The 25062-nt window shown below is 41.1% G+C and overlaps 1 protein-coding gene across 2 annotated transcripts; it reads left to right on the forward strand.

Annotated features, from left to right (window-relative positions):
• Positions 1 to 63: 63 nt before the first annotated feature.
• CHRNA9 (cholinergic receptor nicotinic alpha 9 subunit) lies at positions 64 to 21238 on the forward strand. Of its 2 annotated transcripts, none has more exons than XM_052682800.1 (5): positions 64 to 650; positions 15714 to 15859; positions 16649 to 16803; positions 17445 to 17977; positions 18416 to 21238. In XM_052682800.1, exons 1-5 carry the CDS (start codon positions 440 to 442, stop codon positions 18964 to 18966), a joined length of 1596 nt encoding a protein of 531 aa, XP_052538760.1. In that variant the 5' UTR covers positions 64 to 439; the 3' UTR covers positions 18967 to 21238. The 2 variants fall into 2 exon arrangements, with proteins under 2 accessions (XP_052538760.1, XP_052538761.1); XM_052682801.1 differs by lacking the exon at positions 64 to 650 and adding an exon at positions 11578 to 14601.
• Positions 21239 to 25062: the final 3824 nt, after the last annotated feature.

Raw genomic sequence — 25062 nt, forward strand, 5'->3', positions numbered from 1 at the left:
CAAACTCCCGGCCAATGACAAGGACTGTCTCTCAGCCGTGCCCTTCTCTCAGCCAATCGCGGAATCCGTGCCGGGGGAGGACGCTGCGGCGGTCTCGGCGCGGAGGGCAGTTCGCACCTCGGGCCGCTTCCTGCCGCCGGGCGGGCCTCATCTCGTAGGAAGCGCCAAGGAAGTGTTGTCTGCTACTTATCGCCTCGTTAGACCGCAATTAAGGGCTAACAAAGAGCGCCATTCTGAGTACGGGAATCGGCTCACGGCCCCTTCGCACCTTCCGCCCCGCCCACTCCGGCCGGACAGTCAATGGCAGCACTGTGCGCTCCCCGCTTTGCTGCGAGTGCCCAATCGGCGGGCGGCGCGGGCTGCAGCGTGGCTATTAAACAGCCCGCGCTGCTGAGCGGAACCGACTTCGCGCTGCTGGGGCTGAGGTGTAGCGCTCGTCATGTCGTGCAGTGGCCGCGCTGCGAGTGGGGCTGCGGCCGCTTCACCTTTCTGGGAGATGCTGACCCTGTTGGCCCAGGAGCCGGGCGTGGAGTGGCTGAAGCTGGGCCTCTCCGGACAGGCGGCTGTTGCATCGCCGTGCAGAACGGGGCAGAGGACCGCGTGCAGGACCCAGGCGGCGGGGCGGTGCGGGGAGCTCGGCGCGGCAGCGGGTAGGTGAGCACGTGTGGCAGCGGCAAAGCACCCGCTGTGCTCTGCCTGCGGCGGCTCTCGCCTTCGTTTTTCTCGAACTCTTGTGTGAGGCAAGAGTTCTGGGAGACCTCGAGCCTTATTTCCAAGATGGGAAGCGCTCTGCCTTCTGGCAGGAAGGTACTGCGTGCCCTTCTTGGTTAGACAGACTGCAGACCACGCTCGCGAGGCTTGGTTTTAGCTGAGCTTTTGTTTACTTTCTCTGGTACTGCTCTGAATTACTGGAGCACTGCCAGATGTTGAGCCTGAGATGCGTCAGGTGTTCCTTATAATCCTTCTCACCTGAAGAATGTCTCGTTAACAGCTCAGGGTGTAGCTGTGTGTGAGCTCGGTGTCTATAGTCAGATAAACTGCTGGGGCATTACTCAAGCGTGCCTCGCACAGTGGGATGCTGTCTCTATTGCAATTTGGGTGGTGTGCTTGTTCTGGTTGTGCTAATGTGAATCCTGTCTTGTAGGAGGGGAGGCTGATTCTCCTTGGAAACACTCACTGGGACCTCAGCCTCTGAAGACATTGTTGTTATTGGAGTGCTCAGGAGATGTTAGGCTTTGGCAAGCCTACCTTGAGGGGCTGAAGAAATTTCTTGCCTTTAGGAAGGTCATGAGAATGCCTGCAGCCTGGCCCATTCCAGAGGATCAAGTTAGGGGATTTTTAGCTGTGGAGTCTCTTTACTCCTCCTCAAAAACATTGGTGTATGTGGCAGCCTTGTCTTACTTATCAAGACTGTCTGGTAATTCTGACCCTCTGGAAGATGCTATAACCCGTTGGATGGTAATGGGGTTGAGACGTCAAGTGGGCATCCTGAGGGAAAAATATGCTCCTATAACAATTGAGGTGTTACGATCTCTTTTAGGAGCTCTGGAATCTGTGTGTGTATCCCATTATGAATGCTTACTGTTCCGTGCGTTGTTCACTGTGGCTTTTTTTGGTGCACTTCGAATAAGAGAGGTGGTGGCAAAGCACCGTAATGTACTGCAGCCTGAACTGCTCTACCTGAGGGACATGCAGGTGACAGAAGGCAGAGTGGTGTTTCGCCTGCGTAACTCTCCTGTCGATCGGGAGAGACCCATCATCAGCCTTGCTCTGTCAGGAGAGCCGTGGGTGTGCCCTGTCCTGGCCCTCCGGAGCTTTGTGGCTGTGCGTTCGAGGCTGGAAGGGCCGCTCTTTGTGCACAGGGACAACGTGCCTGTAACGAAGAGGGGTTTCCTGACTATTCTCAGATGGGCCCTTAGGCTGCTGGGGCTGCCCCTGGAGCAGTACGGTGTGCACTCCTTCTGGCTGGGGACTATCATCACTGCTGCACGTTGCGGTTATCCCAGGGAGGATGTCACTCGCCTGGCAAGGTGGCCGTGTGTGTTCCCAGACAAGTCATAGCCATGGAGACAAAAGAAGCTAGTGGTTTCTTTCTGTAGGAGTTTTAACAACATAAATTACTGCCAAGGACTATAAACTAACATTACCATCTGTAGTGAATGTTCTACCTCAAAGTGGATATGGTCTGTGAAGTTCTCTTGTACTTGTTTTCACTGTGTACTGTTGAGGGTGGGGGGGACTGTCAAACTTGCTATTCCTGCAGATGCTTTTATATTGTATAACTTAAGTTAATAAATGCTTCCTTTTTAAAAGTGCAGTCTATGCTTACTGGTAATATTATTCTTTATCTGAAGAAGTTGTAGACTTTGGCTTTTTTTTTTTTTTTGAGCAATATGTTTCTAAAGTTTTCAAATGTTTCTAAAGTTTTGAAAAACAATCACCTCAGCACTTTATAGTAGACATTGTAAAATATTGTAGTTAACTATAACGTATGTTGGTGTTAGATGTCAAGCTATGGTAAAAGATGTTGCTGAGGTCAAAAGGGAAACAAGCATGTTACTAGCCTAAGAACAGGCACCAAAGGCTGAGGTGTTTTTTTTTTTTTTTTGTTTAAAAAAAAAAAAAAAAAAAAAAAAAAAAAAAACAACAACCACCCATGTTGGTACTCATCTGTTCAAAACCGGTATCTTTATTCAGGAAATATTGTCTCCAAAAGTATTTCTTTGTCTGTTAACCCCAATTTCCTCTGAGCATAATTAGCCTGATTAGAGTTTTAAATAACTAAACCAGTACGGAGTTCACTTAATGGGTAATGATATCCTTAGGTTATATTACTTGTTCATTATTCAGTCTGCTCTTTCATTTTTGTGAATTTGAAGATACTTACACTGAGGAGTCTTCAACTGTAATCATGAAATATAATGGCTTGAGTGCTTCCGATTTTGTGGTTGCAGCACTTAGGGGACATGTGATGGAGTATATTTTTCACCATGTGGCAGGACAAGAAAGGGGCATGGTGGGTCTGATAGTGCCCTGCTTGAGCACTACAGTAAGCAAGCCTACTGATGGTCCTTCCTGCTATCACTGCTCCAAACCTTGAACAAAGGTGTTGACCAATAGAGAGTTCTGAAATTTTCTCTGTGCTGTGTCCTTTCTCTAGCAACAGTGTGGGTTATAGAAGTAAAGGAGCTGTCTGAAATTTAATGCTGGTGTGATTTCCATAGAAATAATTAGGCAGGGTTTCCCAGGTCTTCTAATCGCTCTACAGGATACCACCACTCTGCTACTCTTTACCCTGAGTAGCATTGTGTTCAGTGTGGGATTTAATGCAGTGAAGCATCTTTAGTGGTTGCTATCATATCTGAGATCTTTGTTTTAGCTGCATTTCAGTTCAAAGCTATTTGTGTTTCACTGCCTGGCTTTGTTCACTGAAGTGCTTGTTTGCGTAGTAATTTCTGCATGGAATCTAAGTAAAGCTGAGGTGATGCGAGTGTGGCATTTGGCAGGACTTATCTAGAGGTAACCACTGAGCTGAGACTCAAAGCAGAACTCTGCTCTGGGCAGGCTTTAATATGTTTTTGCTGCCTTTGGATTATGTGATGTCTGCTCCTTGGCTTTACCCAGGTTTTCCCCAGCTCCTTATGCTGTACCTGAATGTGCTAGTTCCGTAATGCTGTGTTGTAATGCTGTGTTGTCATGCTGAGGAGGGTCTGTGTTGGGCAATGGGAGTCTGGTTATGTCAATGCTTTTCCTGTAAGAGTTGACAAGGGTGTTTAGTATGAATGGTAGCCCTCATGGTTGATGCATTTGCTGAAATTGTGTGTTAGATGATGACACAGAAGGATGCAAATCATAGAATCATAGAATCACTGAGGTTGGAAAAGACATTCAAGATCATCTTTCTAACGAAACAAAAATCCCAGAACCAAAGCCTTGATAAATATGTAGCTGAGTAATCAAGCTCCAGAATACAAAGGCTGCTTGTGAGCTGTTAGTAACTGTTACTGAAAATGATGATTAGGAAGCCATCTCCTTTTCCCTGGAAGAAGGGCAGACTTGCCAAAGAATTGTCTTCAGCCAAACTGACACTGGCAATAGAAAAGCTAGTTTGATATTCACCTTCACGTTGATGAGGCTTCAATAGGGAGCAAAACTGGTATTTTAGGTTTACTGGTATCTCCTTCAAGGTAGCAGGAGAGACTGGCTGAGGATGTGTTGGTAATACTGCCTCAATGATTTCAGCAGTAAGTTGCCCTTGTCAAAAGGGGAGACCAGGTAGCCTTGCAAATAGTTCAGTTTTATATATAGTATCTGTCTTTGGTGTGATATATGAGGCAGAAGAGGAAGAATTACCTTTGTTCTTATTTTTGTCTACGGTCTGTAGTTGTCACCACAGATTTATTTTGTTTAGTACCTCTATAATGGAAGTGAAATCTAGGACATAGCTGGAGAGGGGATGGCAGCTCAACTTCACTCAGTTCTATGATTTTAGCACTGAAATGAGTAGAAATCTGTTTAAGGAATAGTTCTTGTAGAGGTAATTAGCTGTTCTTAGTTATTTAAAAAGCTCCTATTTTGATAGGCTGGCATATTTTTTGAGAGAGCAGAGTTATAAATGTAGTGCTTGATCTGTATTTGCTGGAGCTGTAGGACTGCTTTTATGACAAAATATGTTTTCTTCTGAATATTTTAGGAGTTTGACAACTCATCAGCTTAGAATCCTAAAATGTGTTTGTTTTTGTTTTTTTTTTTTTTTCCAGTTAACATTAATATTTGAAAGTGTTGTGGCTTTTTGGTTGTTTTTTACTGTTCTAAATAATCCTGAATAGAAGTTGAGGAGGGGTACAAGATACTTTATTTAAGAAGCAAAATGGAGAATGACTTCAAGTCACAATTCTTTCTTATGCTAGTTAATGATTTCACTTTTTCTCAGGGTAAGGTTGGAAGACTAAGCATACAGGCTCCAGAGCGCTGTATTACTCTCGTACTACTGATCACAGTCTGCTGGGGGAATTTACTGTGTTCCACTGTGAGTTACTGTTCAGAGACCGATGAGTCAGTACTCATGTAGAAACCTGAACTCTTACTGTTTCTACAATTTTTAATTGCCGTGTTTAGACTCTATTTAAGAAAAAAAAAGTAGTGATAGATTTTTGGGTTTTAGAAGTCTTTCTTTGTATGTCTGGTTGGTAAGCCTTTGATTTGATTCTGGTTTTGATCCTTATATAAAACATATCTTCCTTAGAGAATGACTAAAGAAGTAAAGTTACCCTTTAATTACTACAGCACTAGTTAATCGAGTATCAAGCTTATGTCACTGGTTACATTTTGTGCTGTTGAATTATACTTCATAGATCATTTTTGTTCCTTGAGTAGATGCAATTTGCTAGAAACGGTGCCTTTGCATATCTACCAAAAGAAAACTAGGCAATTAAGTTAATATTTGCTGGTTTCACACCAGGATCCACAGTACATCTTGTTCTTGCTTGTAGAATGAAAACATCCCCTGCTAGTCTGACTGCAGCATTCAGTATCATCTGATTCCAAAAACCCAAATCCAGAAAGCTAAAGACAGCAAATGCCTTTCAACTTAGGGTTTTCTTTTTAGGCTTTGTATGATGGCTTTATATAGAGAATTATTCCTGCTATAGAAACTGCTGAAGAGAGTTTTGAGGTGGACGTGCAATCAATTGCATCTCCAGACCCATATAGTTATTGTCTGCAATCAGCACCTGAATGGTAAGTGACTGACAAAAGAAGACCTTGAGAATAATGTAGAAGGAAAAAAAAAATTCCATTATGTTATTGTCTGAAATAGCCTAAAAGTGCCTTTGCCATACCTAGAAATCTTTTCTGTCACTGTGACTTCCTTCTGTAATTTAGAAGGAAGATATATTTATGACCATAACATATGTATATCCAGTAGTTGAAATGTTTACTTCTTCCCCGTAAAGACTTGATTATTTTTCTGCATAGCAAAAAGGACACCAGACATTGTGCGGTAGCTCTAGTGCCAGCACGTAGGGCATGTCATGCCAGCACTCTGCTTTGTTTTCCCTGCTCTGGCTTTCTGTAGAAGATATTTCATTTCATACTCTCACATATTACCTCCTCAGAGGTTTGTAATTGCATAGGCTGCGACCTTGGAAGCAGTAAGTGGTACTAAAGGAAGAGCAGTGGGCTTTTGATCAAGATGGATAAAGAGGGCTCTGGTGTGTGTTGTAATACTGTGACATAAATCTGGCAGAGGAGAAAGAATTAGAGAATGTGTACCACAAAACCCATGCTTTCTTCCCTATGTGTAGCTTCCCATCAGGAGCAAATGAGACTTTGGAGTACAGACTTGCACATGTCTCATTTAGTAATACACTTGGATGAGAGCAGCTCTCTGAAGTAGCACTACTAATATGCTGCTTTTGCTAGTGTCCAGGAGTACAGCCTGTAGCAATTCTGTTGCTAGGACTGTTCCTATTTATAACTGTTTGTATGCTATTTTTTTAATTCACGTTTGAGGAACTGGCTTTTGCGGTTTCACATAGATTTTCCAAAAGCTGTAGCTGCAGGGTCTCTGTAGGACTGTCTGTCCACTGCAGCTCAACTAGCTGCCTGTATTAATCCCTCATGCTTCTTCTATAACATATCGATTCTGTTTTAGATTCTGTCTCAGAGTAGAACACCCCTTCATCAAGCTGCAAGGCAGCTGAGCACTTGGCAACAATACCTCTGGCAAAGTCCCCTGCCAGTTGTTGGCAGGCAAGCAACAAAAGTTTTCCAAAGCATGCAAACCAACCAGGTATAATGCATGGTTATAACTTTTTGATGTTAGACCACACATTTGTTTTATCTCAACTGTTTTTATAACCTCATATCTCCTTTTGCAGAGCTACAGAATAGGCTGTTAAGCCTCTAAGACTCAGATTAGTGTTGTTGGTTAGCATTTCTAGATAGCAGATTCTTTGATTTATGGGCAAGATAATGTTTTTCAGCACAGTCAACTAAAGTAGTAGTGAGCATTCATTTCAGTGCATCTAGTGTTGGGTGAAACACCACCTTGGCTTTACACTATCATTTAGAACTTTGTAGATGAAAGCCAAAGGTATGAATACAGCCTCTCAAACTTGTCCTGGAGCCACCGTGTTCATCAGATCTTAAGAGATACTATCTTCAGCTCCTTGTGATGCTTTGTCCCCAAGGTCTAAATGACTGTTGTGCCAGAATGAACACAGTTACAGGCTTTGAGTAAAACTGTGTGTTTACTGCAGTTCTCTCAAAGGGAAATTTTTTAGCTGCGTTGGGTAAAGTAGCTGTGTTCATACTAGAAAGTGCTTTGCTGGGATTGCATACAGTTATTCTTAAACCAGTAAAAAGCTGAGAAAATAAGTGAAGCCTAAAACTGGTTTGCCTGGGAATCTGCTGCCTGTACCACCTCTCTGACTAGTACACCACTAGCTGGGACTAGGGAGTGAGAGGTGCAAGAAATGTGATGATCCTCTGCTCTAATTGCTGCCTTTTCTGTTGTTTCACTCACGGGCTGTGGCGTCTAGGCCTGGTGTGCTTGATGGAGTGCTGTCATGGGCATCTGGTTTTGAGCCAGCATTCTGGGCAACCTGAGCCAAGCATGACCAAGCAACACCACATATGGCAATGTATTCTTGTTGATGCAGCTTGGTCAGATTCTATTATGTGAGAACTGCAAGAATCCTCAAGGAAAAGGAGTGCCTCCAGTTACCGTCATTCTGTTATGAGAAGCTGCAGGTGCCTTGCTGTTGAGTGAAGCCAGAACTTTTTTGAGATCAACCTGATTTGTAATACCAATGGCTTAGTAATACAGAATCCCCAGCTATATAAGTGTGGCTGGGAGATCTGTGTCTCTGTTCTCTGGGTACTTCTATTATTTTTTTTTTTTAACGTTTTCAGGAGAAATCTTGAAGAGATCTTTCACGATCACATTATGAGTGTAAATTCAGAATAATTTGAAGGCAGAGTTGCGCTGGATTTCTGCCAGCATTCTTACTGTCAGGACTTAATTTTCAGAGTAGTCATCAAGAGGGAAAGAGCCAACAGATTTTTTTTCCTACCCTCAGATGCAGCCTGGGGACGGGAAGTCTAAAGAATGCGAGTACCCATGTACCATGTAAGATGCTTTAACAGCTAAAACTTACAAAAAGTTATTTTCCCTCAGAGATGAGTAGTTAGCTGGCTTATGCTATGATGAGGTTTGTCAGGCATACATAATGTTTTTATTTTGGGATGGTTAAGAAGTTGCTATGATATATGTATACATATATTTTAAAACAGGCAGCTTTGCAGTAAGTGTGGGCTTGGAAATTAGTTTTATGGGCTTAGAAAACCACTCTTGGAGTGGGTTTATCAAGGAGAATATTTTATACTTTGAGTGAAGCACTTTTGTTGCTCTAAATTCTGAGAATGTGGAGAAATTCCCTGGGTGGGCTGTTTTGTATGATTTGATGGAGCAGAAACAATAAGGTAATGACAGTTTGTCACGTAAATGTCTACTTAGTGTCTCTCTTTAGGAGATATGTATTATAATGAAAGCAAAATTGTATATGACACTAGCTAAGTAGCAGTATGAATATTGCTGTGGCAGGCATCTTGCAATTAGAGTTCTGTGAGTCCTTTGAAAGCAGTTACTTTAGATTGATACATTATGGTCTGGAATTGTTCCTTGTCTTTATCTTTTGGCATGCTGCCTTTACAGCCGGCTGCTCTGTATTAGTACACAATATTAGTCTTTGTGGGGAACTCAGATAAGGACACAAATGTTTGGATGTAACTGATTTTGTGAAGCAAGTCAGATGTGAACTTATGAGGAAAGCAGGCGTTTTCAGAGGATGCTAGATTCTCTATGCACATTGCCTTTTGTATGTGATGAGATCTGATATCCCTTTAAAGATGTTATGTCTGGTCCCTCTGCACCTTCTGAATTGTAGAAATGAAACTTCAGATACTATCTCAGAACTAATGTTACTCACCCTTTAGTCCTGTTTCTTCAGACAGCAGTTTGCTGTTTTTATGCTGTCCACTTCAATCTGAAGGAATCTCCTTCTGGGGAACCTAGATTTGTCTTCAGCCTGTACCAGTTGCTGGGAACTCCCTGCTGCTTTGGAAAGCTGAGGTAGTGTGTCTTCCATGGCTCAAGAGTGTTCAGGCAGGAAAAAAATTGAGTCTTTCTGTATAGATCCTTGTATCAGGGTAAAAATTTCTGTAGTAATCCAGTTTGGTTTAGAGCATGAGGCTGCTTGTCAGAGCAAATCTGTGATTTGGAACAGTGTTTAGGCCCAGAGGTTGTCTTTCTGCAAAGTGTAGATCCTGTGATCAGTCACTCAGAGGCATGATGCAAAGCTGGAAATGATCCCAGTGATAAAGAGCTGTATATAAAATAGCTTTTTGACAGCTCAAGCTATAAAATAGCTTTGTTCTTAACCCTGCCAGATACTTGTTTCTCAAGGACGGATAAAATCCTAGGCAGCATGTCCTAGTGGAAAAGGATGAATGTGCTGCATCTTAGATCATATTAAACAGTACAAGGCTTTTTAGGAGAAAAGGTTCCTCTTCAAATGCTGCAAGATGATCAGTAGAACTGTATATGTAAGTGGGCCAAAATAAAATTTATTTTCAGAGCTCATGACTAACATTTAACAGGATTTACTGTTTCTGGAAAATATAGCTAATATTCCACATTATCTCATGACCTAACATGCTGAACGCTTCTATGTATTTCCTGTCTTTTGCACGTACTACAGAAGAAGAAAATATGAATGAGTGTGCTGGTTTCAGGTGGTAGGGGATTTTTAGAGAGAAGGAAGGAGGAGGCAGTAGGTGGGTGAGAAAATGGGGCGGAGAGAAACATGCTGCATTTAAGTGAAGTGCAGTATTCTGCTTGTCTGGGGCAGGCACAGCTAGGCTGTTCTGCTGGCAGGAATAGCTGTTGTCATTCCTCCTTAGAATAACCAGTCTTAGTAGAAGAGAAGCTTGACTCTGAGGATAGTGTGCTGTTTGACCCTATCACAAGATAATATTCTGCAGCAAATGCTGAGGAGAATGTGAGCACAACAGCTTCTGGGAAGAAAAATTGGCAGGAAGGCAAGTAGAAGCAGACTGTGAGACGCTTCTTACAAACTGTGCTTAGAAACCAATCTGTTCTTCTTTATTGTTCTCTGATGAAGGAGTGGATTATAAATGGTACAGACGGCCTTGAGGTCTGTGATAATACAGTATCTGTTGCTTTTTCAGTTGGAGGTCTAAAAACTCTTCTTGTGTATCATGCAAGAAAGGATGAGAATGTTTAAGAAAAAAAAGTCAAAATCTTAGCCTCAGGGGTAAAGGATTATTTGAGGCAGGAATGATTTTACAATTTGTTTCAGTTTAACAAAAAAAAAAGTTTTTAAACTTTCCTGCTTTGTAATTTGTCCAAGATAAAAACTTCCAGATTCTAGATACTTAATATGCAAAGAGATCCTCCTTACCTTCAGTTTCTCCATAAAATGTATGCAAAGTTAACCTTACCTTGCATGGTGTTATGCTGCATTTCTATTTTGCAGGTTTCTGCACTGCAACTTATGTGTTTGCCTGGAACAGTGAAGTTGCTTGTCATGAGAGTATCACTCAGGCTCAGTGCACTGTGGAATGAGTGATACAATGTTGTCCCATTGAATGTAAACACCAGCACAGTGTCAAAGTGTGTACTGGCTATGAAAAGAACAGAGCAAAGTCAAATGTTTGAATAAAATCATAAGGAAATGCAACTGGATATTGTGCCTTAATTTCTCTCTGCATCACCAGAAGCAGTCAGTGCTCTAAGCATGGTTTCATACTGTAACAGTTTTTGACAGTGATTTATATTTGCTTCCCTGAGACCTTCCTGTGATTAACCTCATGTATGTAATTTAGGCAGTCCCAGAGCCACAGTTAGCCACTAAATAGTTCTGTTCTTTCTGCTTACCTTCTTTGAAAGAAAGCCTTGTCTTTGTTCATCTTGTATTAAACAAAAGGTAAATAATCAGCAAAATTAATCCAAGTATATGAAAAAGTGAAGGTACTTAAAAACAAGATAAACAAAAATCATCTTGAATGTCTGGGTAAACTGGAGGGCTGGCTAACAGGGCCATCTGCTGGTTGATACACTCTTGCAGGATGGCTTGTTTCCATCCAGTCGCGAAGTTTAGTTTTAGGAGAAGTTAATGACTGGAATCTAACTTGCAAACACCTGTGACTCTGAAATTCTCTGTGTAATCTGCTTTGTACTTATATTCCTGACTTCATAGAAGAACATGTTGCTGGAAAAACAGAACTGTTTGACAAATTTATACTCTGTTCAACTGTTAAATGGAATATTTCATCTGGGAGTAGTAGTACTATAGATGAAGCCACAATTTTAAACTATATTCCAAGGAAGTGTGGGTGTCTAGATGAATCTCTCAGATCATTAAATAACAAATCTTTATACTCACCTTCACACAAATGTCTACTTCAGGGATGTTTGGTTTAGAATCACAAATCGGATTTATTGGGGAAAAAATCTAGAGGAGACCAATGGTCTGACATGCTAAGACTGTTAAAGTTATTAAGTCTTTAATATTGAAAAGGCTTTTGGATGTATTCTATATTTTTTTTGTTAGTACTGTGTAGTCAATGTGGCATCTCAAGCATCACAAGTATTTCGTGTTTTACTAGTGTGGACTTGCAGCCTGGAAGGCTGACTGGATCCTGGGTTGCATCAGAAGAGGAGGGGGCCAGAGTCCCATTCTGTCCCATTCTGCTGCCCTCATGAAGCCCCAGCTGGAGTACTGCATCCAGGCCTAGGGACCTGCACAAGAAAGACATGGAGCTGTTGGAGTGGGCTCAGAGGAGGGGCCATGAAGATGATCAAAGGGCTAAAGCACCTCTCCTGTTATGAGAGGCTGAGGGACTTGGGCTTGTTGAATCTGGAGAAGAGAGGGCTCTGGGGAGACATCATTGTGGCATTCCAGTACTTACAGGGAGCTTATAAATGGGAGAGAGACCAATAATTTATGGGGTCTGATAGTGATAGGAGAAAGGGGAAATGGTTTTAAATGGGAAGAGACCAGACCTATGTTCAGCCTTAAAGGGAATCCTTTTTATTCAGAGACTGGTGAGGCACTGGCAGAGGTTGCCCAGAGAAGCTGTAGATGCTCCATCCCTGGAGGTGCTCAAGCCAGGCTGGATGGGACCCTAGGCAGACTGCTCTGATGAGTGGCAGTCCTGCTCATTGGCTGGGGGGTGGAAGATGGTCTTGAAGGTCTCCTGTGACTCAGTGCATTCTATGATATGCGTGCTCACTGTCTGTATATAATGTATGCAACAGCTCCTATGTATTTGACAGGAATATACTGGTTACGCATTTATAGTGAGTAATATGAAGTTTATACACATGTAGGAGTAAACTGAATAATCAACATATACAGGCATGCTTCTTGTGTACTTATTTTGAGAATCTAGTTTCCTTTGGAAATATCATATTGGTTATTGTGAAAGAAATGCCTCCTTTTTATTTCCATGGAAAATACAGTAGATGCAAAGAGTGCAATAACACCATTTGATGGAGCAAATTCTGAACTATAAAACATCCTTTTAAAAGCCAGTCACCACCAGTGCCCGTATGCTTTTACCGAGTGATGAACAAGGGTCTGTGTGCAGTGCTCATAAAAACCTGCATGGCTGTCTGGAATGTGGCTTGCCCTTCACATTGTTATTGTCACTGCTGAAATGCACCACGCTCTCTGTGCTCACAACCATTGTCTGCTCTTCGTAAATGTTCAGCAAGCATGGAAGAATGTCAAGGGGTGCTACTTTTCTTGCGTGGAGAAATTCAGAGACACCCTTTGCTTTGTATTCACTTCTGTGTCAGTTGCCATTTTGTCAGAGTGCCCTCTGCTGCCATACAGCAATTAAAAGTAACAGAGTATTGGTGGGAAGGTTCAACCTCTGCTGCCATACCACCACCATCCACCTCAGGCAGCATTGCTTTTGAAGCAGCCCTTCTAGTGTTCTAAAGTAGCATGGTTCTTTAATGTATGGGGTTATATACTAATTACAGCATCAGTCTGCACATCTCAGCAGGTCTGTATTTCTAGTGCAGCAGTTCACAAGATTGTCTTTAGCTTGTGGTGAAGAAATATGACTCTTGGTTCTAGAAGTGCTCAATGTCCCCTGGCAATCGTTGCCTCTGTTATCAGTAGTTCTTGGTGTAGCTACATCTCTTCCCCATGGCATCACTTTGATGGGTCAAAACTTTGTTTTGTTAGTATACAAGTAGGTAGGTTGTAGTTTTTGCTGTGTGACATATTGGATGTGGAATGTTCAGGTGTAACCACACCAACTAAATATTGAGGAGGATATTATTATCCCTGTGCAATACTACAGGCTTGTGGCAGAGTGGCTGGAAAGCTGTGTGGGAAACAAAAGGATCCGGGGGCTTTGGTTGATGCTCAGCTGAACATGGTCCTGCAGTGTACCCAGGTGGCCAGCAGCATCCTGGCTTGTATCAGAAATAGGGTAGCCAAGAGGAACAGAGAGGTGATCATCTCCCTCTACTCAGCTGTGATGAGCCTGCAACTTGAGTAATGTGTGCAGTTTTGGGCCCCTCACTATGAGAAAGACATTGAGACCCTGGAGCGTGTTCAGAGTAGAGCAATGAAGTTGGTGAGGGGTCTGGAGCACAGGCCCTTATGGGGAGCAGCTGAGGAAATGGGATTGTTCAGTCTGGAGAAGAGAAGGTTCGGGGCAGATCCTACTGCTCTACAGCTGCCTGAAAGGAGACTCTGGCAAGGTGGGCAGCAGCCTCTTCTCCTGCATAACTAGGCATAGGACTAAAGGGAATGGCCTCAAGTTGCAGCAGGAGGGTGTTCAGGTTGGACATTATGAAAAATTTATTCTTAGAAGGACTGGCCAGGTGCTGGAAAAGTTGCTTGGAGTGGTGAAGTCACTGTCCCTAGAGGTTTTCAAGGAAAGGGTAGATGTATTACTTAATGGACATGGTTTAGAGGGCAATATTAGTAGCAGGTGGATGGTTGGACTAGATGACCTTAGTGAATCTGTGGTTATTGAATTTATCTATTTGTTTTGATGAGGGTTTCACAGGCTTCACTGGACTGGTTTTGAGCAAGATATTCCTGAATGTAAGGTCACTAAGTCTTGACCTGCTGGAGAAATGAAAAATGTCTGATCTATGAAGAAACATAATCGTATGTTTGTAGGGAGTGAAGCAATGGAAAACAGTTTTCCTACTGATATCCCATCCGTTTGTTGTCTTGCACAGCATTAGATTCAAGGAGGCAGCTCTCAGGTTACGGAGAGAGAGGGAGGGTTCAGCAGAGCCCCAGGCATTGCAGGAACAGAGGCCATCTCTCCAGGACAACTGACAGCTGCAGGAGGACCGAGTTGCTTGTAGCTGTACTTCAGTACCATAGTAACTCATCTTTTGTTACAGTTTTGGATAGTGATAAAAATTGTCATGCTTCTGGGTGAACAGTTTTATTTAAGGTCCAGAAATGAAGAGAAATAACCTGTCATCCTTTTATGTCTCTCTCTGGTTGCTGTTCACAGCCACGATGCTTCAAGGTGAGAAAACACTTCTTGGTAGCTAAATACTGCACTGAACTTTATTCTACTCAATAGGAGTTGGTGTCCTGATGTGTCGTACTTGGCTGAGCTCCAGAAGTCCCCTTCATGTGTGTGTTTTTCTTTGGCTTTTATTCTTCATCTTCCAGATGTATCGAGAAAATGAAGGATTCTGTATAACCAGATAGATCTAAATGCTCCTTATGAAACTTTTGTTAAGATTTCTTTTTAATCAAGAGGTTTTTCTTTGAACTCTGGTTAGCCCAGGAAGTAACTGTGAGTCACCAAAGAGCGATGCGTTCCAGAACGCTAGCTTCCTACCTTATGCCAGCTGGCATTTGTACAAGCCTTGTGAATGTCCCTATCCTGGTCCTTTGCTTGCAAAAATGCATGAATCTAAAGATAATAGAGACCCTGTCTTGAAAAACTATAATGCATAAAGTCGTACGGAACAGCAAAAGTGTTTAAAGTTTTGATGTATTATCCATGGCATGTGGATAGCAATAAATGCCTCCAAATATATGCTGTGGGAAATGTGTTGGTCCAGGGATGTGTTCATGTTTCATGTAATTGTTAAATTGTGAAGAAAAGCAGCTCGGAATATTTCCAAGTACTGCTTAAAAAGAAAAAGGGTGCAGGGGGGATGAGGTGAATTCTGAAAGTATCATGAATCTATCAGTGCTGTGTTTAGGGAGATGTCACAAGTTATTAGCTTGGGAGCAGGTGTGGCTTCAAGCTTTGCTTGTAATTTTAGTTTCGCAGATGTGTCTAAATCAATAATCTCCATGCCTATGAAAGAGATGAGTAAAATAAATGTAATGATATTTACTTTCAAAAATGGCAAGAATCTCTGGATAGAGATTTTTTTTTTTTTTTTTTTTCATGTAGGTGTGAAAAGCTAGGGCTAGCTATTCATTTACTACAGGTGAATGTTGTCTTTATTTGAACAACTTTATCAGGTTTGCTCTGTTTCTGCACTAAATTATATTCTACAGTATTTGAATGATAAATATAGCAACTGCTATATTTAGCATTTGGAAGCTATTGGAAGGGGATGGCTGCTGATATTGCTCAGTGCTTAATCTGATATACTGAACAAATCTATTATCTAGCTGTAGAATCAGCCAAAGGGAAATATGCTCAGATGCTGTTCAATGAACTGTTTGAAGACTATTCAAATGCTCTAAGACCAGTGGAAGACACAGATAAAGTGCTGAATGTTACCCTTCAGATAACATTGTCCCAAATTAAAGACATGGTGAGTAAAAATACAGTTCTGTTTTTCTGAAAATGTGCAGAAGTGTACCAACTGCTACTTGTTTGAAGTAGGAAAGCAGCTTGCATACTGCTGTGGCAACATCAGTAACGATTCCTCACAAGGGTCATGTTCTGCAGTTCTTAATAGTCTTATCTGATTGCAGTTGTACAACTTCCATTACGTGTCTACAAACTTACAGCTGCTGAATTGTTAAGACTTTTTTTTTTTGTAGTATCAGTTAAGTGTTTGTATTCCAGCTTTCAGGCAACTTTTGCTACTAAATAGAAGGAGGGAGTGTTTTTTTCTAAGGAGCAATTAATTTCTCCTTAAACCTCCTATTTTAGCTTCCAGTAACTTTTTATAAACTTAGTATAACAGATACACTTCTAAGGCAAAAGAAAATTTGTCTGGAAGGGAAAAGGAAAATCACTTCTGACTTGTGAATTACAACTTCAAGACCTCAAGCTTTCAGAGAGTTTTAAGCTAAATCTGCTGTTATTCTGACCCTGGAAAAAGGAACATTTAGAGATACAAGAACATTAGGTAACTGTATTTAAAGCTGGGGAGGGTGCAGGGAAAATAGCTCCTTTTGAGAGGAAGGTTTGAACAAGAGAGTCGAAGAGGATCGACTAGAGAAGCTCCCCATAAGTACACTATATGTACGTATGTATCTGTCAGTATTGAGGCCTGCTTTGGGCACTGCTTTAAAGCTGTACAACAAATGCTGTCAGTATCTAGAATGTACTTTTTTCACCTTGAACAAGAAATATTTTTGTATTTTTTATGCAGGATGAAAGGAATCAAATTTTAACAGCTTACTTATGGATTCGACAAAGCTGGTATGATGCATATCTCAGATGGGATAAGGATAAATATGATGGATTGGATTCTATCAGAATTCCAAGCAATTTGGTCTGGAGGCCAGATATTGTCCTCTATAACAAGTGAGTGAGGCCAGAGAGAATCATCTTGAATGGGTGTAAGGGGGAGAGGGTAGAAGAAGAAATGACTCTGGAACCTGAACTTCATTTTACCTTAGCGGGGAATATTTTTGTTGTCTTAATGTTTATTATCAATCATCCCAAGAGCCACAGATAAAGTAGTTTGGCAATTGATCCTGCTACATAGCAGAGCTGTGGTGAATTTCTTGTTTGCACTGAGTTTTGAACATTGTCAATCTTAAATGCTTTCTGCAGAGGCTGCTGAAGAGCTCTGGAAGATGGTGCCTACAGAAGGGCAAAGGCTCCATATCTTGTCTGCTCTCCCTGGCCAGTAATGAGCAGCAGATTTTTTAATGAATCTGGTATTTCCCTGTGCGCTGTTTGAGGTCAAGTTTGAAGAAGCAGTAGCCAAGAAATACAGTATAATTTAGTTTCACTGATGTTTGGCACTAATGGGGACTGGTACTTGTAAATAATGTAGTAAGTAATATAGCAAGTTTCTAGTAAAAATCAATATGAATAAATGACACATTTTCAGAAGCATGCTTTTAATGCTGTGAAGCCAGGATCTCCCCCTGGCTTTCCCCAACCCATGCGCTGAATTGCTGCATGTTAATCTTGACTGTTGCTTTTCTGTCTTTTAGGGCTGATGATGACTTTTCAGAACCTGTGAATACTAATGTTGTGTTGAGATATGATGGAAAAATCACTTGGGATGCTCCTGCTATCACAAAAAGCTCATGTGTAGTGGATGTATCTTATTTTCCTTTTGACAGCCAGCAGTGCAACCTTACATTTGGTTCCTGGACCTATAATGGTAATCAGGTAGACATCATCAATTCTCTTGATAGTGGTGACCTTTCTGACTTTGTAGAAGACGTGGAATGGGAGATTCATGGTATGCCAGCGGTTAAGAATGTAATCACTTACGGCTGCTGCTCTGAGCCTTATCCAGACGTAACGTTTACGCTGATTTTGAAAAGGAAATCATCTTTCTACATATTTAATCTTCTTCTTCCTTGCATTTTGATCTCTTTCCTCGCTCCACTGGGATTCTATCTCCCCGCAGACTCTGGAGAAAAAGTGTCTCTAGGTGTTACAGTTCTTCTTGCTCTGACTGTGTTCCAGCTGATGGTTGCAGAGATTATGCCTCCCTCTGAAAACGTACCTCTGATAGGTGAGCTTTACATGCTTTGTCCTTAAGCATGGCTTATTGAAATCAGGGCTATAATGTCGGATTGACTGTGTCATGTATGGCTTTTGGGAAGATAAATGTTGGCTGCATTTGTTAAGAAAAAAATAATAATCTAGTGAAATACTTGACGTATGCATGGTATTTGTACAGTTAAACTGAAGCTCTTTACATTTACTTAGTAGTTATTTTTAGTTATGCTAACTTTCTCACCAGAATTAATTCCCACTCACATTATGACTTGCTGTGTTTGAGTACCTTCCTTACCCATCTATCTAAGCAGACAGGACCTAGCCTTGATCTGCTTTCTCTCAGTTTCCCCCCCTTTCCTTTCCAACCCCTTTGTCACTCTGCTATTTCTGCAATGATTTTTTTTTTTTAATGTGGATAGCATCTTTAATATAAGTTTATTTTGTGTTCCAGGCAAGTATTACATAGCAACTATGACCATGATCACAGCCTCCACTGCGCTGACAATCATTATAATGAATGTACATCACTGTGGCTCAGAAGCAAAGCCTGTTCCACAGTGGGCCAGAGTGGTAATCTTGGACTATATGTCAAAAATTTTTTTTGTTTATGATGTGGGTGAAAATTGTACAAGTCCACGAAGAGAGAAAGAACAAGAACACAGGTTAGAGGGCGGTGACATGTGTCGGGGGGCAGATGGAAAGAGTCACCTTTCCAATGGAAATGATGATAGTGATCTCAAGGAAAATCTGAATGGAAATCTGAATAAAAGCTTTGGAGTTCATGGTGAAAATGATAGGGAGAATGTTAATTGCTGTTCCTGTTACAAAATGCTGATTAAAAATATTGAGTATATTGCTAATTGTGTTCGAGACCATAAAGCAAACCGGGCCAAAGGAATTGAGTGGAAGAAAGTGGCAAAGGTGATGGACAGGTTTTTCATGTGGATTTTTTTTATCATGGTGTTTTTTATGAGCGTGCTTATCATTGGGAAAGCAGCTTAGCTGCAGATGAACGTGTTGTGTAGGTATGAATGTACTGAGTCAGCTCCTTTCAGTGGAGCTGTGGGATAGGTGTGCTTCTGAGGTCTCTGTGACTTCCGTTCTGTAACAGTAAACTATTTCAGTAGGCTGCAACGCATGTTGAGACATTGCTCAACTGAGGGCTTTACTAGTGACTTCATTGCTATTAATAAAGGAGTGCAGCCTAGATGAGGCTGTTGGATAAGCAGTCTTTGCTCTGTCTTGATGAATGGTGGCCATGACTGCAGATTGACCAGGTGGAGCATTGCAGTGAAGGAGGAGACAGCCTATCAGGGTACTCTGTATTCAGAGAGCTGCATCTCTGCTCCTTGAAACTTAGCTGACCTTTTCTCTCTGCCAGAACAAAGTTGGGGTATTTGCAAGATCATAGCAATTCCTGGAATTTATCTCTATGTGGCATTGCCTTATTATTATTATTGCCCTTATTTAGCTTATTTTCCTAGCTTAGCTTTTTTGCTCTTTTTTTAATTTAATGGCTTTTTTTCTGGTCACTGCTCATATCTGCTCATAGCCCAACTTGTCTCTCTGCTCTTTGGTGTGCCTTTCGCTTCTGATGCCATTTGGTTTACCTTGATCTTCCTTTTAATCATTTTCTGCTGCTAAATATTTGTCCTGACAGGTCCAGTAAGCCAGATTGCCGGGACTGCTTCCACAGCAGGTCACGGGGCCTCTCTTCTATTCCCTTCTTCCTGAGTCTAATAGTAGGAAGGGCTTCTTCTCTCCTCCCTGGATATTTCGTGCCCTGGACATTTGTGCAAGATGGGCTTTTAAATGTTAGTTATGAGGCTGCTAAAACAGGCTGTGAGTCTGTTTTGTCTCTGATCATTTTACTGACCTTCACCAATGCTCATTCCATCCTCTTATCCAATTTTACATCCTCTTTAATACTTAAATTATAAGCTTCTAGAGGAATGGCAGGGTTGATTTGTGCATTACTTAGCACAAAAGCACAATCTTACAGCACAATCATTAATGCAGTGCCATAATCAACTCCTTGTTCAACACCTTAGTACTCAGGTGTACATGAATGTGTTTGTTGCTGACGACACCAAAAGCCCTCTGTGTTAATTTCTGTTAACCCTCTCAGACTAACGGAGTTCTGGAAGATGTCTCATGGTAAATTGAGAAGCTTAATACCCTAGGCTTGCCCTCAGCAAATAAATTGCTTTTACAAAGCACCCTGAACTTTGAAACCATGATATTCTAGATGCGGTGGGAGAGGCAGAAGGACTCTGTAATGGATCCCAGTCAAAAGTTCATGTGATAAAATGAGTTTTCGTATTTGTTGCAATTAATAGGAGCATACTTGTGAAGCTGTACCTTAAGAGTGAGGAGTCAAAGTGGCAAAGTGATGCAGTTGTCATGCCCAAACTTACTGGAAGAAAGGGATTGTAATTATTATTATTATTATGTAAACAATGCATTGAATTCTTAATGCTGGGTTTTCTTTTCTGTGGAATAATTAATGCTGTAAGTTTATCTGGAATCTCATACATAATGCAAACTTTAAAGTCCAGGTTCTAATGTAAAGATAAACTGGGTGGGTAGCCAAGAATAAACTCAGTATGTGGAAAAAAGTCTCAAGTGTGTTCCCTATCTATTATCAGCTCCCAGTCAACTGGGGTAACTTTGAATATCTCTTTTAGAAACCAGGCTGTTTATTTTCACTACACAGAAGAACGGTCACAGCCATTTGCCACGAAGTTCAAGGTTTGACATTTATACTGCCTCTTCAAGGAAACTGATTTCTTCTTTGTTGTGGAAAAAAGATATTGCCCCAAAAGCCTGGGGAGTAAAGTATTTAAAGATAAAGGAAGTATATTCAGAACATGAATCTTCAGCATGGAAAACAAATGGCTGATGGAGTGTTTGTCCAAGACTTATGGGTGGCATAAAGAAAGCAAAGAGTTACTGTTCACTGTCTCTTCCAATTTTGGAACCAGGTGCATCAGATATACAGTGTATGACAGTGGAGGAGACTGACCATAAAATGTGTGAGAAGGCTGAGAAAATCCTTGCAGTAGAATTTGTGAATGCTAAAAGATCATATGGATGTAAAGAGATGGGAGGAAAAAATGGAATTCAAGTCTGTCAGGGTAAAACTAAATACAGTTGTGAGGTGCTGGAAGCTAAATCAACATTTTTAGGGATTCTTTACTGCATGTTATTTTGTGCTCTTCGTCCTGTTTATGGCATCCGTTGGAGACAGCTTCTAGGTTTAGACCAACCTTTATTCTGACTAGGAATATTTTGGAATTTCAGATCATGCTCAAGCCATTCTGTTCAAATAAACTGCAGCTTGTGTGCATACAGTTATGGATTTCACAAGGGAAAATTAGCAGTCTCCGTGGGTCCTGGACCTTCTTTTGCTTATGCTCTTCAGTGTACTCATGCTTGGATGCTGACATCATACTTTGCACTTCTCTCCAGTATGTTTTCTATGAAGAACCGATGCTGCTAAATAATTTTATTCCATACAAGAATATAATGAATATCTATTTTTTTATTCTAAAAACTATTATATTTGCTTTTAAAAATTATTTTTCTTTGGATCTCTGTGCATTCTCAAGTGTTTCTGTTCCTTTACTTACAACTGGTTAATCTTCATCTTCTTCTGTAACATCATCTTTTTTGTTCTTAGACCATAAAAGCTAAACAAAGAAATTCAAATAAAGAATATGAGCAGCATTGATGCGTGTAGGTAGATGTTTGTACCTGTATTGTTTTTGTGAAGCTCCATCCAGAGTCTCTCAGACTCACATATTTGAACTTAATCATTTTCCAGAGTAAAATCATCATGTGCTATGGCATGGCCATGCTTCTGATGACAAGGCTGAGCCAAGGGCCGTGCTGCAGCAGCTGTTTTGCCAGCTTTACAAGGGCTATCTTGTTTAAAGCTGCCTTGGGAGTTTCTAGTTAAACCGGAGAGAAAGCAGTTTGTCTCTCTGTGTTCTTGTATTTATTTTATATATTGTATAACTGTAGCTAGTGATAATGTTAGAGCAATTTTTTCTTTGATGCCAAATGTGTTAGCATTCAGAACTTCATGTGACACCTGTAATGCTGAGTGGAGGCTGGAGAATTTAATTCTGCTTGTCTTGGTCTGTTCCTCTTTCCTTTTTGTGTCTCATGCTTAGATTCAGTAATCTTGGAGGAAACCTAGAGATGATGAATGACTAGGATTATAGTAACAGAAAAGCAATGCTTTATACACTTGTCTGAGTAACTGTGAGACTTAACATGAAGGCATCGAGTGACTTTGTATTTACTGAAGAAGGCAGTGATGCTGTAAATACTGTTTACGTCTGTGAGGTCTCTGTGCTACAGAGGCTTTGGAGGAATGGAACTAGCTCACTTTTTTTTTTTTTTTTTTTTTTTTGTCCAATCTTTTGGCAGAGGTCACCTGTCCCCTCTTGTACTGAGTCACCACAGTGTTAAAATGAGGAGAAATACAAACTATCTCCTGTGCTGCCTTCACTGCACTCTATTCCGTGTTCAGGACTGCAGAACTGAAGTGTGGTGGGATGTTGGGTTGCAGTGCAGAAAAGTAGCAGATGCTCTTAGCGATGCCAAGAAATCTGTTTATGGAAACTGCATCCTGAGGATTCAGGCTAAAACTCAAAAGTGTTACCCTGTGGCATTATAAGCTATCTGAAGGTTTCACCCTCTGGTTAACAAAGCTTTTTTTAACCATGCCAGAAGTATAGGAAATGTCTGAGAGTTGTTTCTCAAGAAATGAAAGAGTGTGGCAAGAAGAGAGGGAGCAGCTCTGTGCCAGTTTGAGAAATAGAAGACCTTTAATGTCTGTACAGGTTCAGGAGACGGGAAGAAGAGAGCGTGGGGTGAGAGAGAATTCCTTCTGTACTGCTGAAAGCCAGGAAGAATCCATCTATTCTCTCATTTAAAAGCTGTTGTATAGAGGAATATGTAGACTCTTGTTTTCACTCATAAAATCTTTTCATCATCAACAGGATATACACTCAAAGATGGCCTCTGTGGTTTCTGTGCAACCATCTCTTTTGTACTTGCAAGCTTGGAGATCAGTTAGAGGAGCAGAACAAATATCTCTTTTCTAACTAACTCTGGAGTCCACTATGAACGAAGAATATTTATTTTTTTGCTAGAGAAAAATCCAGCTGTGGATAGAGATAGCAGAAGGGGTTTATTTCCTTTGTACTGTGCATACTGAAACTTCGTTTTGTCCAGAGTCTGTGGCCCTCAGTGTATGAGAGGTGCATGGACGGTGCCCTCCTGAGTGTGCTGTAACTTTTGGCTAGCCCTCAAGTGGTCAGACAGCTGGACTGAATGATCCTTGAAAATATCTTCCAAGGGAACAATTGTATCCCTTTTAAGAACTCCTTTCTACAAAGTGACGGTGAACAGTATTGTTTATACATTGCTTGCAGTGAGCAAGTGAGGTTGCAGGTACCCCAGCTTGGGCTTCTTCCTAAATGCTTTTGGGCATTTGATTCTTATCTCTTGTTCATGGGCCACTGAAGGTTTGCAGGGCTGATGGGAGTATATTCTAACTGCTCTGTTAAGCTGTGCTGTTTTAACCCCTTTAGCTGCACTTAGGGATTTGTGAGCCTGAGCTCCAGAAGCTGTTCAGCCACTTGAGAACCACTCAGTGGCAATGGGCAGTGCACTTGTCAAACCATTTACTGTAATAGTACTACTTTGGATCTTACAAGCCATTTTAAGTTCCATATCAACTTTTGGGATCCGTCAGGATATGTGTTTTCAGGTTCATCTTCCACAAAGGTAGGTCTCAGACCATGCAGTGTGTCTTCTGGTTATCGAGGTGCAGGGACTGACCTTGCAGCAGGCTAGTGGTGCAGTAAATCATGTGTTTTCTTGGCCACGTGGTGTTCCTTTGGCTGCTTACGGCTGTGCATCTCCGGGTGTGGTTCTAGCCATTGAGATAGTGAAGACAATACAGGGTACCTTTGCAACAGGACAAAATTTGCTTACAGCTGTGGAGGGACAGATGTCAGTTGATGGGGAGCATAGCAGGGTGGAAAACATGGCTTGTGTTTAATTCCAGATGTATGGAACTGTTATGTCTTGGTTTGTTCTTGGACACTTCTTCAGAGGAGAAACCTAGTCTAGTGAGCATATGGAAAGCACAAATCAAAATTTAAAAAAAAAAAAAAAAAAAAAAAAAAAAAAAAGGTAGCTACAGTTTGAAGAGCAGAGAGTTTTCCACTACGGTTCCTGAAAACATTTATTTTAAATGTGACTCAGTACTACTACCTTCTAAGTAAACCACCTAGTATTATGGTTGTTGTTTTTCTGGTGTTCTGTTTTGTTTTTCTTTGGAGAACAAATGTTGTTGTTTGCTTCTTCTGCCTTTCTGAGCATTAATTCTTTACCAGGTTCTGTGCTTTATGGTGTTCACTGAACAGGATTTTATCTATTGTGATGGGAATTGCATGAGGACTTTATGCCAAAGATTTGACTCTGTTCTCTTTGGATTTAATGAATATAGTGGTTTCAGTTACTCTGAGCTCTATGACAGAGCTGGCAAAGGAAGGAAGAGCACTGGAGCAAAAAATAACATAGTTTTTAAAATTGCTCAGATTTAACCTGGATAATTGTAGGCAGAGCTTCAGTGAATAAAATGAGTAAATTAGAATCCATTGTGTATTTGCTTGCAATGTGTCACCGCTAATAAATTTGATTGATAGTGGTCTTAAATACTGTATAACAACATTGTATTCTGTTTTGTTTGCTTGCACATTCTCCTTTAATATGCTTAAGAGCATGCTAGCAGGAAATTATTGAGCCAGTATAATACGAGCAAATAAAGAATGATATTGTGATTATGCACACATCTGTATGGTTCTGTCGTTAGCCTACCATAGGTAAACAGTAGATCTGACTCTTTTATTCATTCTGTATTCAGTTCTGGCCAAATGGTACCAAGTTGCTCACTTCATTTCTGTGACAGAGGATATGCTTTTGTTAGTGTTTCACTGCAACAAAAATGAACAATTGTGATAAAGTTAAATAGATGTTAATGTCCTCTGGTGTAGCCTTCAGAGGCTGAAAAAGTCC

This window comes from Tympanuchus pallidicinctus, unplaced genomic scaffold (assembly GCF_026119805.1).
Source record: "Tympanuchus pallidicinctus isolate F22 unplaced genomic scaffold, pur_lepc_1.0 scaffold2, whole genome shotgun sequence".
NCBI lineage: Eukaryota > Metazoa > Chordata > Aves > Galliformes > Phasianidae > Tympanuchus > Tympanuchus pallidicinctus.